The sequence below is a fragment of the Lutra lutra genome, chromosome 1 (assembly GCF_902655055.1).
Source record: "Lutra lutra chromosome 1, mLutLut1.2, whole genome shotgun sequence".
NCBI classification, from domain to species: Eukaryota; Metazoa; Chordata; class Mammalia; order Carnivora; family Mustelidae; genus Lutra; species Lutra lutra.
The window spans coordinates 115,628,960-115,642,605 of record NC_062278.1 but is presented as its reverse complement, the minus strand read 5'-3'; the positions used below and the strand labels follow the sequence as shown (position 1 = coordinate 115,642,605).

General features: G+C 38.8%; 1 protein-coding gene across 3 annotated transcripts in view; it reads left to right on the top strand.

Moving 5' to 3' along the window:
- The window catches only part of FGF12 (fibroblast growth factor 12), a 592,462-nt gene that overhangs the window by 296,781 nt on the left and 282,035 nt on the right, over positions 1 to 13,646 (top strand). The window contains exon 1 of one of the 3 annotated variants that reach the window (XM_047733085.1): positions 1,246 to 1,267. The exons of the other annotated variants lie outside the window; for them this stretch is intronic. Coding sequence (XP_047589041.1) covers positions 1,261 to 1,267 — 7 coding nt within the window. The 5' untranslated portion in view covers positions 1,246 to 1,260. Of the gene's footprint in view, positions 1 to 1,245; positions 1,268 to 13,646 lie in introns of those variants that run through there. 3 annotated transcript variants of the gene reach the window in all.

Below are 13,646 nucleotides of genomic sequence, written 5' to 3'. Positions count from 1 at the left end.
ATGGCTCTCTACAAATGTTATTGAACAAAATGATCACATTATAATAAAAATAGCTACCATTTATTCAGTATATACTATATGGCATGTACCATGCTAAGTAATTAACGTGTTTTCTCACTTATTCTTCAAAATATTACTAGTAGTTTCAGTCCCACTTCTAAGGTGACTACCAAACTAAAAGTAATTAACCTAAGGTTCCTCAACTACTTTTAAAAATTTCAATTTAAAAAATCAGGATTCTGGAGGTGCCTGGGTGGCTCAGTTGGTTAAGCTTCTGCCTTCGGCTCAGGTCATGATCCCAGGTCCTTGGATCAAATTCCATATCAGGCTCCGTGCTCAGCAGAGAGCCTGCTCCTTTCTCTCCCTCTGCCTTTTGATCTGCTTACTTGTGCTCTCTCTCTGTCTCTCTGTCAAATAAATAAATAAAATCTTCAAAAAAAAAAAAAAACCCAACAAAAACAAATAAAATCAGGATTCTGATTACAAGGCAACACTCTCCTACTTCCAAGATATTTGGTTCTTTTGAATCCTAATACTTCTTTTGGAAGTGTCTCTCTTTCAAATAAAGCTAAAGATAAAATTAAGTGTGTACACTGTCTTTCCAGTTCTTAATATAGTTACGGGGGTGTTACTGTCTTTCCCTTGTATTACACTTTTTAATCCCCTACAACTCATAAATACTTTAGAAAGTTAACAAAGAATATTACTATACATCCTGGATTGCCCTCCTCTGAAATGGGGTCATTTTGGAGTAAAATGAAATATCTGTTTGAGTACCTATAAAGACTTCTAAATCTGAAGTCTAATGTGTTTTCAATTGTTTTAGTCCATTTGTGTTGCTATAACAAAAGTACTTATAAGTGGGCAGCTTATAAACAATACAGATTTACTTCTCACAGTTTTGAGGCTGGGAAATCCCAAGCTCAAGGTACCAGCATGCTGGATGTCTAGTGAGAGTCTGGTTTCTAATTCATAGTGGTGCCTTCTAGCTCTGACCTCACATAGCAGAAGAAAGGGACTAGGAAGCCCTCTGGAGTGTCTTTTATAGTCAGCACCCAAAGTACCCACCCCCAAACACCATCACACTGGGCATTAGGTTTCAATAAAGGAATTTTGAGGGGACACAAACATTTAGACCATAGCACCTCTCCAACTTCCTATCTCATCTTTTACTTTATGCTTTTATTTGTTCATTTCTAGATGAACAAAGAAGAGGATATATTTCTTTTTCCTCAGAAGAAGATATTTTCCAAGCAGACTATGGAAGGTACCAGTCTATCCCTTCTTTTCATAGATGAGATGACTGGGGCCCAGAAAGGGGAAGAAAGTTGCAGGGTCTTAGGGCAAGTTAATGATAGAAACCGTACTAGATTCAGGTCTTATTACATTACTAGTCCTCTGCTCTTTTTCGTATGTGACTTTGGGAAAGCCTCTGCATATTTATACCCAGTTTTCTACTTATGTGGCCTCCCAGCCCTTTTCAGTGACATTTGTAGAGAGCTGTATAGGAGTTGGTGAGAGTATGTGTAAAACTCTCTTCGAGCTTTGTCTCATGTACTCTTTATGCTAATTTATATCAACGTAAGAAAGTAGTAAGGCACATCCATCCCCCTATAACTTCTACATACTGGATTTTAGTTTAATGTAATTTAATTTTAATGTAATGAATTGAATCTGATTACTACTAACTCTGTTGTAACATACTTATCCCCATTGCCTCTATTAAAAGATGCAGTAGTACAGAATTTTATTGGTTAAGTTGTATCATGGTCCCTTTTAAAGACTTTTAATAGCTTTCTGCTGCTTTCAAGAGAAGGCACAAATTCCATAGCAGTATATTTTATTCGCTAGTGCTGTGTCACCAAACTTCCTTTGAAAACCAGTTCTGCCAGGGGTCTCCGTGTATTGGATTCTCTGAGCCCAATGGACCATCAACATTTTTTGAAGACTGCTTCTTCAGTTGTCATTTCGTGTGATCAGTGTAGTTTTGTTAATCGTGAGCTTGGCATGTGAAATATGGTAATGTACAAGATATGCCAGGTCGCTGCGCTAGAGGACTTCCTGGCCTGACATCACCAGGATGTGGGACTCCTCTGTTCTCTTCCCTTTCTTTCTGTTCCGAAGGCTTTCCTTAGCCCCTCTCTGGGGAGGCCACCTCCCACTTCTCCATGGGTGGGAAATTCTCCCATCATTCTCTCTGATGAAACCTTGCAGGGTCTCTTCTAGCTGGGAGTGGGGTTCATCCCAGCACAGAGCACTTCTCAAGGGGACGTGTGTCGTTCTGTCATCATCTAAAACATCAGGTTTATCCACTAGACAGAAAGTTCTCCAAGAGCATAAACAGTGTCTGATTTTTCTCTGTGTTCCCGATGTGCTAAGCAGTTTGGCTTTTAGTAAGTGCCCAGTGACTGAGGGATGGAGGGATGGATAAGATGTGTGGCTAGTTAAAAATAGAGATACAGATAAATGTAGAAAGAAAGGAAGATAAATACTTTGATAGGAGACTAGGCAATGGATCACATTTCATTCCTTCACCAGACTTCTTACCTTGGCATTAAAAGTTACATGTACATAGGGGTGCCTGGGTGGCTCATTGGTTAAAGCCTCTGCCTTCGGCTCAGGTCTTGGAGCCACACATCGGGTTGTCTGCTCAGCATAGATCCTGCCTCTCTGTCTACTTGTGATCTCTGTCTGTCAAATAAATAAATAAAATCTTTTTTTTTTTTAAAGATTTTATTTATTTATTTGTCAGAGAGAGAGAGAGAGAGCGAGAGTGAGCACAGGCAGATAGAGTGGCAGGCAGAGGCAGAGGGAGAAGCAGGCTCCCTGCTGAGCAAGGAGCCCGATGCGGGACTCGATCCCAGGACTCTGGGATCATGACCTGAGCCGAAGGCAGCCGCTTAACCAACTGAGCCACCCAGGCGTCCCGTAAATAAATAAAATCTTAAAAAAAAGTTACATATACATATATATAATATACATACAACATTATATATAAGTTTATATACACACACACACACACACACACACACAAATACACTTACATGTCCATTTACAGACTCTCTGATTATGTGAGTCGAATTACATATGTGTAAGACGTAGGCAAACTCATGTCTTCACCAAATTTTCCCCAACCTGTAGTTGTTTTTAAAGATGACTTGCAGGCCGATGAATACTCCGACAATGATTTGCAAATTTTGCATTTAATTTAATCTTTGAATCCAGAGAACACGAGGGGTGAACTAATTAAGGAAGTTATTCATGTGGCTATCAGATGCTATGGCATCTAGCTCATGCATTAAAGGCTGGGCCTGCCAGGAAATTTCCTGGCAGCGAAGATCCTGAGGCAAGGTTAGTGTCCCACCTTTCAGCTCGCGTGTATTCTTGGCATGTTGCAACAGATGTTTGCAAGCAGTACTACCTGGTGAGGAAAATTCTCATTAGCATCACAAAAAATTCTGTATTTTGATGATACTTGTACAGTTACAAAGATAATTATGAGTCTTTTATCCTATGCAATAAACCAGTAAGAGAAATTCCTGTGGTACTAAAGAATCCTGATTTGTATGAAAGTAGATGTTGGATGGGAGGATGAGGGGACATGGGCAGTGAGGTGAGAGGGAGGAAAATGCCTACTTTATACGCTAGCTGGGGGCATTTGGAGGAAAGCTGTTAACATTCTTTAATGAAGATTTTGGAAATCATTTGATCTTGCCTAGCAGGTAAGTTTAAATGGGGGAGGCTGAGGAAAGGTCCAAAGAAGGAAATAAAGGATTTCAAATTAAGATCAAAGGTAGTGTGCTAATGCCATCATTAATCATGAATTTAACCTTGGCCCACACCTTCAGCAGCCTGAGCTTATTTGTGCCTATGTAAATTGGGCATAGGATAACATCAATAATAAATAACTTACTGAGTGGTTGTGAGGATTGAGTGGTAAGCATGCTATATGTATCTCTTTTTATTTATTTATTTATTTTTTAAGATTTTATTTATTTGAGAGAGAGAGAGAGAGAGAGAGTGCATGAGCAGGGGACCTTGGGCAGCAGGGGGAGGGAGAGGAAGGAAGAGGAAAAGAATCTCAAGTAGACTCCTTGCCAAATGCAGGGAGCCCAGTGTGGGACTCAATCTCAGGATGCCGCCGCTCCCTGGACCACCACCTGAGCTGACACCGGGAGTCAGATGCCCAACTGACTGAGCTACCCAGGTGCCCCTGTTCGTCTTCTTTTAAAAGAAAGCCTAAAATAGGAACTTTTAGGGGAAAAGTTAAATCTGATGCCGGAGAGACCACTGATCTTAGAAAGCCTGACAGTGTTTTGGTTTAAGCCACCAGTAGCTATGTGACCAGTCTTCAATTTCATAATCTTTCAAATGGGGGCATTTGGCCTGGATGATTCTTAGGGTTCCTTCCATTCCAGTTCTTATGTTTGGTGATTCTGTATAAATCTTTGTAATGAAAGTCTACTGTTGTCATTTTCCAAATGATCCTAAGGAACAAAATGGTTAAGCTGTTCTCCCAGGCTCTTTTAGTAAGCTCACAGCAGTTAGGCATTAAAATGCAAACCCCCAGAATTTAGTGACTTAATGCTGTGTTAAGTTGCTCTTTTAGATACGTACTTATAGTACTTATACAGTGGCTCCCTGAGACCGAATATCCTGAAAAGAAAATCAGAGGATGGCATTTTGTGGATACTGCCAGTATAATTCTTTTTTAAGTCTTACACAATTTGACTGACTCTCCGAGAATTGGTTAGCAAAGCCATACACACTTTAATTACGCAGATTATGCAATAGGGGGCTCTCTAACAAAGAGGAAAATTAGTGAGACACATTAAGGCCTTATTCTGCTTCCAAAGCAGAGGAAGTCTTGTTCGTAATTTTCAAGCAAGTAGAAGTAAGAGGCTGTGTTATTATAGGGCTCAGCTAGGATTCTAAAGTGAGGGAGATGTTGGTACTGAGGATGATTTTCTGATTGCAGGACAGCAATATGATATTGGATGGTTAGTGTTCTGCCCACAGAGTCAGCGAGAGGACAGATCATGATAAGGCATTCTGAGCAAGCCCAGACCTGCCAGCAGCCTCTCTGGTGGATTTCTGGATTGAGCAATAAGGGAAGGGTAGAGAGAGGAAGATTTGCTCCATGGATCAGAGCTCGGTGTGAGAGCTGGAATGGGTTAATGGAACCAGTGTGGTAGGGTGGAGAGGACATCCCTTTGGAAAACAACAGATTTAAGAGCCGGTTTCTTCACTAATTAGCTATCAACTTGACTTACTGAATTTAGTCCTCTCTCCATGTTTTGTTCTGGAATAGTAGAATAATAATAATAATACCTATAATGTTTATCCCGCAGGATAATTGTGAGGATTAAATACTTGAAAAACACTTAAATCCTAAGATGTGATGTGACTTTTTCTCAATCTAATCTCTCAGTTCATAGGTATTTTCAGCTATTTAGAAGGAGAAAGTATGGGCCTGCTTGGTGAGAGCATGCTGCATATCTGGCTTTCCCTCCCTGCCAAGGACTTTTTCCTTTTCATATGGGACAATAAAGAAGAGCTAGAACGGGACGCCTGGGTGGCTCAGTCGATTAAGCCACTGGTTTCGGCTCAGATCATGATCCCAGGGTCCTGGGATCAAGTCCCGAATCGGGCTCCTTGCTCGGTAGGGAGCCTGCTTCTCTCTCCGACTCTGCCTGCTTGTGGGCTTGCTTGCTCACGCTCTCTCTATCTCTCTGACAAATAAATAAATAAACTCTTAAAAAAAAAAAAAAAAAAAAAAAAAAAAAAAAAGAAGAGCTGGAACAACCAGCACCATCACCAGCCCACTACCCCTTCCTTCTTCTTTGCACCACTGGCACCACATAACTGGGAGGTGACTGATGAATTAGTCAGAGGCTGGACCGGGACTTGTTGGGTTCAAATCCTGGCTGTTCCTCTGTTTCCTTGTTGATAATAGTAATACCTACTTCATAGGGTCATTCTGAAAATAATTGACGCCTATAAAGTACTGAGACCTGTTCCTGGTAAATAATTAGCACTCAAGTATTATTTACTTTAATTACCATTTCTTTTAACCAGAGTTATGGAGAAGTGTTTTGTGGTAAAAGATAACCAGTCAGGTTTAGTTTTTCTGGGGACTGAGGACATCTAGTCATGGGCCTGAGGGATGAAGGATAACCAATCCTACTTTTTATTTTAGTTAAACACCCTGAGGTTACTTTGGAAGATAAAAGGGAATATCCTAGTTTGCTTTTTGTGAATACTATGATATAGTGAGCATTGTAATTAGAGCCACAGAATTTTAGAGAGAGAAGGGACCTTAGTATTCATCTGATTAACCTCGTTCTAAGAATGGGACTATAGATACACAGAGAAGAGGAATGATTTGTCCAAGGTTCCATATTGAGTAAATTGCATGAGAATGAGATTTAAAGTCAGGCTCCTTTTAAGCCTATTAGAACATACTGCTTCTGTTGACTCTCCTCACTGTAGAATTCTCTCTTTCTTTGATTTGAATTATTGCAAAGCTGCTTGTTGAGAGTCATCTAAAATTTCCTGATCTATATAGAGACAACAAACAGGAAGGAGGAAAAAAAAACAAACGAACTCTGAAGTCCAACTATGATGGGAACAGCTTTATTTTGTTTTGTGTCATCCTCACAAGTAACAGAGCACTTATCATTTCTCATTCCTCCTCCACCTCCGCCCACTCAGAGACAGAAGGACCAAGTGTGAACCAAAACTGGGAGACTTTAGCTGCTTCAGAGTGTCATTGGGATTGGGGTCATTTATCCTCAGGAGAGTCTTTGCTACTGTTACTAATGTCCTTTCTCTTTCAAGTAAGTGGTCACATTGAAAATATCTGGGCACTTTTGATTATATGCTACTTTTCTTGTTTGGAGTCCCTAAAACCGAATGTTACTCCTGGTTCCAGAACCCTTCCAAAAGTAACCTTCCATTGGGAGGCTCAAAAATGTAACAATCATCTGTTGTTCTTTTTAAAATTTCTCATTTTATAGAGGAGTAAACTGATACATAGAGGTTAAATGACCTTTCTATGATCAGCAGTTTTCTTCTCAAAATTATCACCCAGTGGGACACGTACTTACTCTCTAATTTTGAAGATAACACTAACACTGTGTGTACAGTAAGTTAAAACTTGCCAATCAGTTAACAAGATGGTGGCCTTTCCAAATCCCTGACTTCAAAAATATGACAACTGTCTATCCACCATCTACTGTCTCTCCATCTTCGGTCTTGTGTTTTGGAACACTGACTTGAGAAATCATTTTGTAAGTATTTTTCTCAGTTTATACTAAGTTTTCTCAAATTGGTTTTGAGTTTTCCGGAGTTGTGATTCTCCTTTTTCTTTCTAAAAAAAATGAAATCAAAGATACTATATTAAAAGCTGTGAATGTGTACATAGATTTAAATATGTCCTTCTTTCTACCATAAATTGAATCTCCAGATTTCTCTATGATTACTGATAGTAAAAATGGTAGGTCTTGTAGCAGACAGTTGCAGCTGGGGGCCAATAACTATTTACTTTTCGTATTCTCCATTATGACCCTAACAGTTTGTTAGAAAAGACCTTCTGTGCAGGGAACCTTTGTAGAGTTCCTAATACTCTCCTTTGCCCTCCTAATCATTTCTGTTTGGTTCTCTCTTCACCTTTAAGCTGTTGGCTTTTGGTTACTTTAAAGTCTCTTACTTCAGATGGGATCTTTCCGACACAGGAATCCAAAAGGGCCAGTGACTATCCTTCACAGAAACTGCTATAGTTTTCACTAACATCTTAGGGGCTTTTGACACTGGCCTTTCCTGGGGAACTTTCCTCATTTGCATTTTTATAGGTTCATGTTTTCTTTTCCTTACTCTAGAACCCTATACCTCATAGGAATATGATCATTTAACCACTCAACTGTTAAGAGGCAACCTCTTAATCAGCTATGCCATATTAATATACCATATAAAATAACTGTTAGCCCCATGCTTTCTTCACAGGGTTATCTTGATATGCTTTCCCTGACTGTCTCCTTGAATCTTGCATCTTGCTCCATTCTACCATCATTTTTTTTTTTACTAGCAATCAGTTTCATCATTCATTCATCCTTACCTTTTTACGCTCTGAAAATAAAGGTTTGCCAAGTATTGCCTTATTGCAGCCTGTAGTCCTTCTGATTCATTCTTCTTCCCAGCAATGCTGACTGTAACCACTTTATGGAATATGTATCTCAGCTCTTGGAACCATCCTCTTGTGGTATTGCTCTTACTTGAATGTCTCTGATGATGGGAAGCTCACTTCCCCATTTTGTGAAGCCATCTATTTCATCGTTGGTCTACACTTTCTTATAAACAACTGCTTAACTGAATCCAAGTTTGCCTCTGGATGCACAGGATGTCTCTTTCTTTTTTTCAAGAAGAACTTATTAAGACAGTTGAAGATAGACATCACTTTCTCCAGTTTTTCTTTCCTTGGCTCTAGTTATTTAACGAGTGCTTCAAATGAGACCATGAGCATCAGGAAACAAATAGTCTGGATGCCTCTGACTTAGATTCTGAGTGGTCTTATTTCATAGTTATCTTAATTTTTTTGACAGTTCAAGAACATAAATGGTCTCCTTATTAATTGACTTTGTGGATTCATTACCTAAAGACAAGTCATGAAGAGAGCCTCAGATATGGAGTCTGATAAAGTAGATTTGAATTCTTGATTAGACCCATGCTTCCTTTTCTGACCTTTAATTTTCTCATTGTACATGTGGTTAACAATGGCGGCCTTACAGGATTTTCATGGGATTAAGTAATATAACCTGTAGAGGGCCCAGCACTGTGCCTGGTGCACTGCAGATGCCTGATCAATTTTCATTTCCCTTCTCTTCCCCACCCTGTTCTTCCTTTCCTTCAAATACTTTAAACCTATACTTTGAACACGATTTTCAGTTGACATTTTTGCATGGTTCAAAGTAAAAGGCATAAGATTTGTCTAAAATTAATAAGGACTCTGTAAGGAACACCCAGTGATTGCTTGACTGAAATGAAAAAAATGGAAAAAAAAAAAAGAAAAACAGCAGTTAATATCAGACTCTATTGAAGGACAGTGTATAACAGAGGAAATCCCAATGTGGAGAGTCATTTGCAACTAACCTCTAGATAACATGATACAATTCACTTTCCAGGGTCCACAGCTCCAGACCAGTGTCTTAGGCACACCTAGGAGATTGTTTTTCTGTATAGTTTCTGGCTTGATTTTCTTTCATAGAGCATCTTTTCCCTTGACAGTCAGAACAGCCATGGGCCTGGGTGGATTGCTCAAAATCCAGTGACAAGAAAGAAAGGCATACCGTCTTCTTGGAGCTTTAAATGGAACTTCTTATGCTCAAGTCTTTCTCTCTCTCCTTCTCTCTCTCTCTTTTTTAAAAGATTTTATTTATTTATTTGACAGACAGAGATCACAAGTAGGCAGAGAGGCAGACAGAAAGAGAGGAGGAAGCAGGCTCCCCACTGAGCAGAGAGCCCGATGCGGGGCTCGATCCCAGGACCCTGTGATCATGACCTGAGCCGAAGGCAGAGGCTTTAACCCACTGAGTCACCCAGGTGCCCCATGCCCAAGTCTCTTTTATCTGATGCCTGAAACTATGAATTTTGACTCACTTTAGAGAATAACCCTTCCCCTCAGGAGAGTGGTGTGGGTTTATAGTAGGATTTTATCAAGGTAGCATTATCAGAAAATAGTAGTTCAGTGTCTGTGTTTGATGTACAAAGGGGATAAGGGGAACACATTCCCAGATTAGGACTGGGTGTTTTCTACTATAGTTATCAGACATTTGTTTCTTTTCTTTCTTTTTTTCTTTCTTTTTTTTTTTATTATTGCTACTACTTAAATGATGCTATCAGGGACTCAAGGTGATACCACTATTAATAAAAGTATGCCTAAGGTTTTCTTTAAGGTAAAATTTAAGACTATTCTTACTCATCCTGAACATTTATTACTTTCAAGTTAAAATTAAATCAGTACACATTTACAGAGTATCTGCTCTAGTCAAAGTACTGGATCATTACAAGAACAGAAAATGTAAGTCATGATTCTCTCTCCCAAGTTCTATTTCTAATTTTATAAATCAATCATACTTAGAATACTTTTTAATAATGAAGTCCCATTATTTTAGCATGAAGTCAACATTCCTTCCCTGCCTTTTGTCCTCCGCAAATAATAAATGCTTCTAGTTACTTATCTTTTAAAGGCCAACTATGGCTATTTCCTTGTCTTGTCCACTTTTAGAGATGAGAGAAGAACTGTCAAAATGAGGAGGAAGGAATGGAATCTTTTCTCCCTTACTATGTTCTTAGCATATTCAAGCAGCCAGAAAGAATATCCTAGCTACTTTTAAAGAAGTCTCTTTGCTTATGGTTTCTAGCTGATTACCATATTTATACATTATCTAGAATAGGCTGATGACCTCATGAGCTCTCTTCTAGCTCACACTATAAGTTTAAATACTAGTATCCTATCCAAAACACTACAAAAATATTATTACTCCTTCTTGTTTTAAATACTGCTTTTGTTTGGTTTGTTTTTAGAGAGTGAGAGGAAGGGAGAATCTCAAGCAGGGTCCACACCCATTGCAGAGCCTGATGTAGGGCTTGATCTTATGACCCTGAGATCATGACCTGAGCTGACATCAATGATCAGATGCCACCCAGACACCCCTTGTTTTAAATACTGTTTAAAAAATACCATTTAAAAAATCATCTTTATACAATAATCTTATCCCTTTCTAGGTAACTGAACACCGAAATGCACATCCATCTATCTATCTATTTTGGCTTATATTTCATAAACACACAGTCATCTACACCAATGTCTCCTTGATTTCATCTTGCATATGCTGGATTAGTGGGCAAAATTAAGCACAGGGGAATAGAGATTTATGTGAAAAATATTTTTAAGTGAATGAGAATTTTACTAAATGTTTTCATTAACTACTATGCAATTCTTGAAGATTTTCTGTTTGCCTCCCCAGTATTCTGAAAGAAAGCTTACTAAATATTTTTTACTTTTGTTTTGAGCAATTTTGTTTATCTTAAAATGTGAATTTAGATTTTTAGATGAAAGGTGCTATATTTCAGGGTGCCTGGGTGGCTCAGCAGGTTAAGCATCTGCTTTCAACTCAGGTCATGAATCCAGGGTCCTGGGATTGAGCCCCTCCCCCCAGGGCTCCCTGCTCAGTGGGGAGCCTGCTTCTTCCTCTTCCTATGCCCCTCCCCCCTGGTTGTGCTCTCTGGAAGGCTCCTGTGGGTTCTCTCTCAGATAAATAAATAAATAAATAAATAAATAAATAAATATTAAAAAAAAAGAAAGGTGCATATTTTCATCCAGCCAGCCATCTACTCATCGACTTATCAATTTACTTGCTCATTTATTCATTCACTCATGCATACTTTTCTTTGTTTTAAAATTACTGTTTTTTTCCAATATATTATTTTAATTAATCTGGGTCTTATATAGTAGTCATATTATAGGCAAATAAACTTAGGCTCAGGAAAAATTATTTATTCTTTATGAAAGTACAAATTATTTACTCTAAATTACATATCCTTTCTGCTTTACATTTTATTTTTAGAGAATTCTAAAAATTTAGGACTAGAAATGACCTTACTGGTCACCTTGTCCAAACTCCCATTTGATCTTCTGATAGTTTTCCCTAACCGGTTTGTATATTTCAGTTATTTCCAATAGAATCATACTCCATATCAAATACCTGTGAGTACAGGACCAGTGGGATCTTTCACTAATTGTTATTTTCATAGCACCCAGTGCTTAGTGCACACAGTGGACAAAAATATGAATTTGTTATAATTTTGATAGTACAGTTTGAGTGTCAGTCATGTGCTGGGTGCTGTAAGAGACTGCTATTTCAACGAGATCCAGTCCCTGAAAATTTGGGATTGGATCTAAAATTAGAAATGAGAGCAACTAGGAATGGTCCATGGAGAAAGCAGCTCAGTAAAGATGGCTGACAGCATGGATGTGAGGATTGTCAAGCCATTAAGGTCATTGTGATCATATTCTGAGAGTTTAAATATTGAGTACTTATTTTATTTGATGTCTTTGGTCTGTCTTTTCCTTATTGTTATGTTCTTTCTCTTCTGTGAGAGTGAGTGTATGTGTGTGTATGAATGTGTGTGACACACACACACAGAGACACACACAGACACACACAGAGCGAGAGAGAGAGAGAGAGAGAGAGAGAGAGAAAGAGAAGGATTGAAAGAGGTCACAGCTAAGACTATAGACCTAAGTATGGGAAATGGGGGTTGCTCAGGGCAGAAATCTAGGTACTGTGTTCCCTCTCAGGCTATCAGATTTTAACAGATGGGTTGAATTTAGGCAGATAAGTTTAAAGGGTTGTGATACAGCAAAATGATCAACTTGGAGATATGGAAGTTACCCCTGAGTTAGCGGTTTGTTTTTTTTATATAAGAATAAGTGTTTCATTTTTAACTTAAGATGGATAAATGGATGCATTTATTATTTCACTGAGAAACTTATCAATAATTTATTGAGCACCTGCTGTATACTAAATGCTATTTTAGGCACCAGAGATAGGAAAATAGACAAAGTAGACAATCTCCTTGTCCTTATGGGTTTTATATTCTTATGGGGCTCTTCCAGCTACATTTCCCTTCTAGAAGGAAGAGGTATCACTGGGTCAGTGACAGTAGAAATTAAAAGGGGGCTAAAATGATGGTGAGTAGGTGGAGACAGGCTTTCTAACATCCCTAGTCCAGCTGAGAAGGAAAATAACCAAGTGCCAACTATGAGGTTCAAGCTAAACTAATGTCTATTATTTAGGAACAGGAATGGAAGAAGTGTAAATTTATCCTCTTATAAATTTTTCTGTTTCCTATTTTGATTTAGTTTCCCTATAACTTTCTTAAGCAGCTCAGCTGGAGTTACTGAACAAAAGAGGAGGCCGTACTCTCAGAACCAAAGGGTATTCTCTCATGGCCAAGGGTGGAAACGCCGCCCCCTTAGCTCTAGGGCCCAGAGAGAAGTACAAGCTGCAGAACGAGAAGACTTGGGACACTTGGGTCCCTTTCCGTCTAATATCAAGTGTTCTCTTCAAAGTCATTTACCAGATGTGAAGCTCTGCTAGCGAGTACTAGAGGTTAGTGGATGAAAGGCAATTTAACATTCCCAATTTTTTCTCTGTGATCTTAGTTAGGATGTGAGAGACATTGAGATCAGAAGGCCTGGATTAAACTCCTAGATCTTCACTCATCTGTTGTGTGACCTTGAGAGATGTCTTAGTTTGTCTGTAAAACTGGGTTATTATTTTTCCCTTAACTTTCCTCTCAAGGTTGTTGGGAGTCTCATTGAGTTAGTACATGCGAAGGCAATTTCTAAGCAGTAAAAGACTACGTAAATGCAAGTGACATTTGCTTTCTTATTTTATCAATTTTATTACATGATTATAATTGTGCATGGTATCATGTTTTTATTGACATACAGTGTAACGCAGAGGAGTAATGGGAAGCTTTGGAAATAAATTCTGTGTGTTAGATTTGAACTCTACCAATTCTTAACTGGGTGACCTTGATTAAGCAACCGAACCTCTTTGTGCCCCAGTTTCTTCATTTAT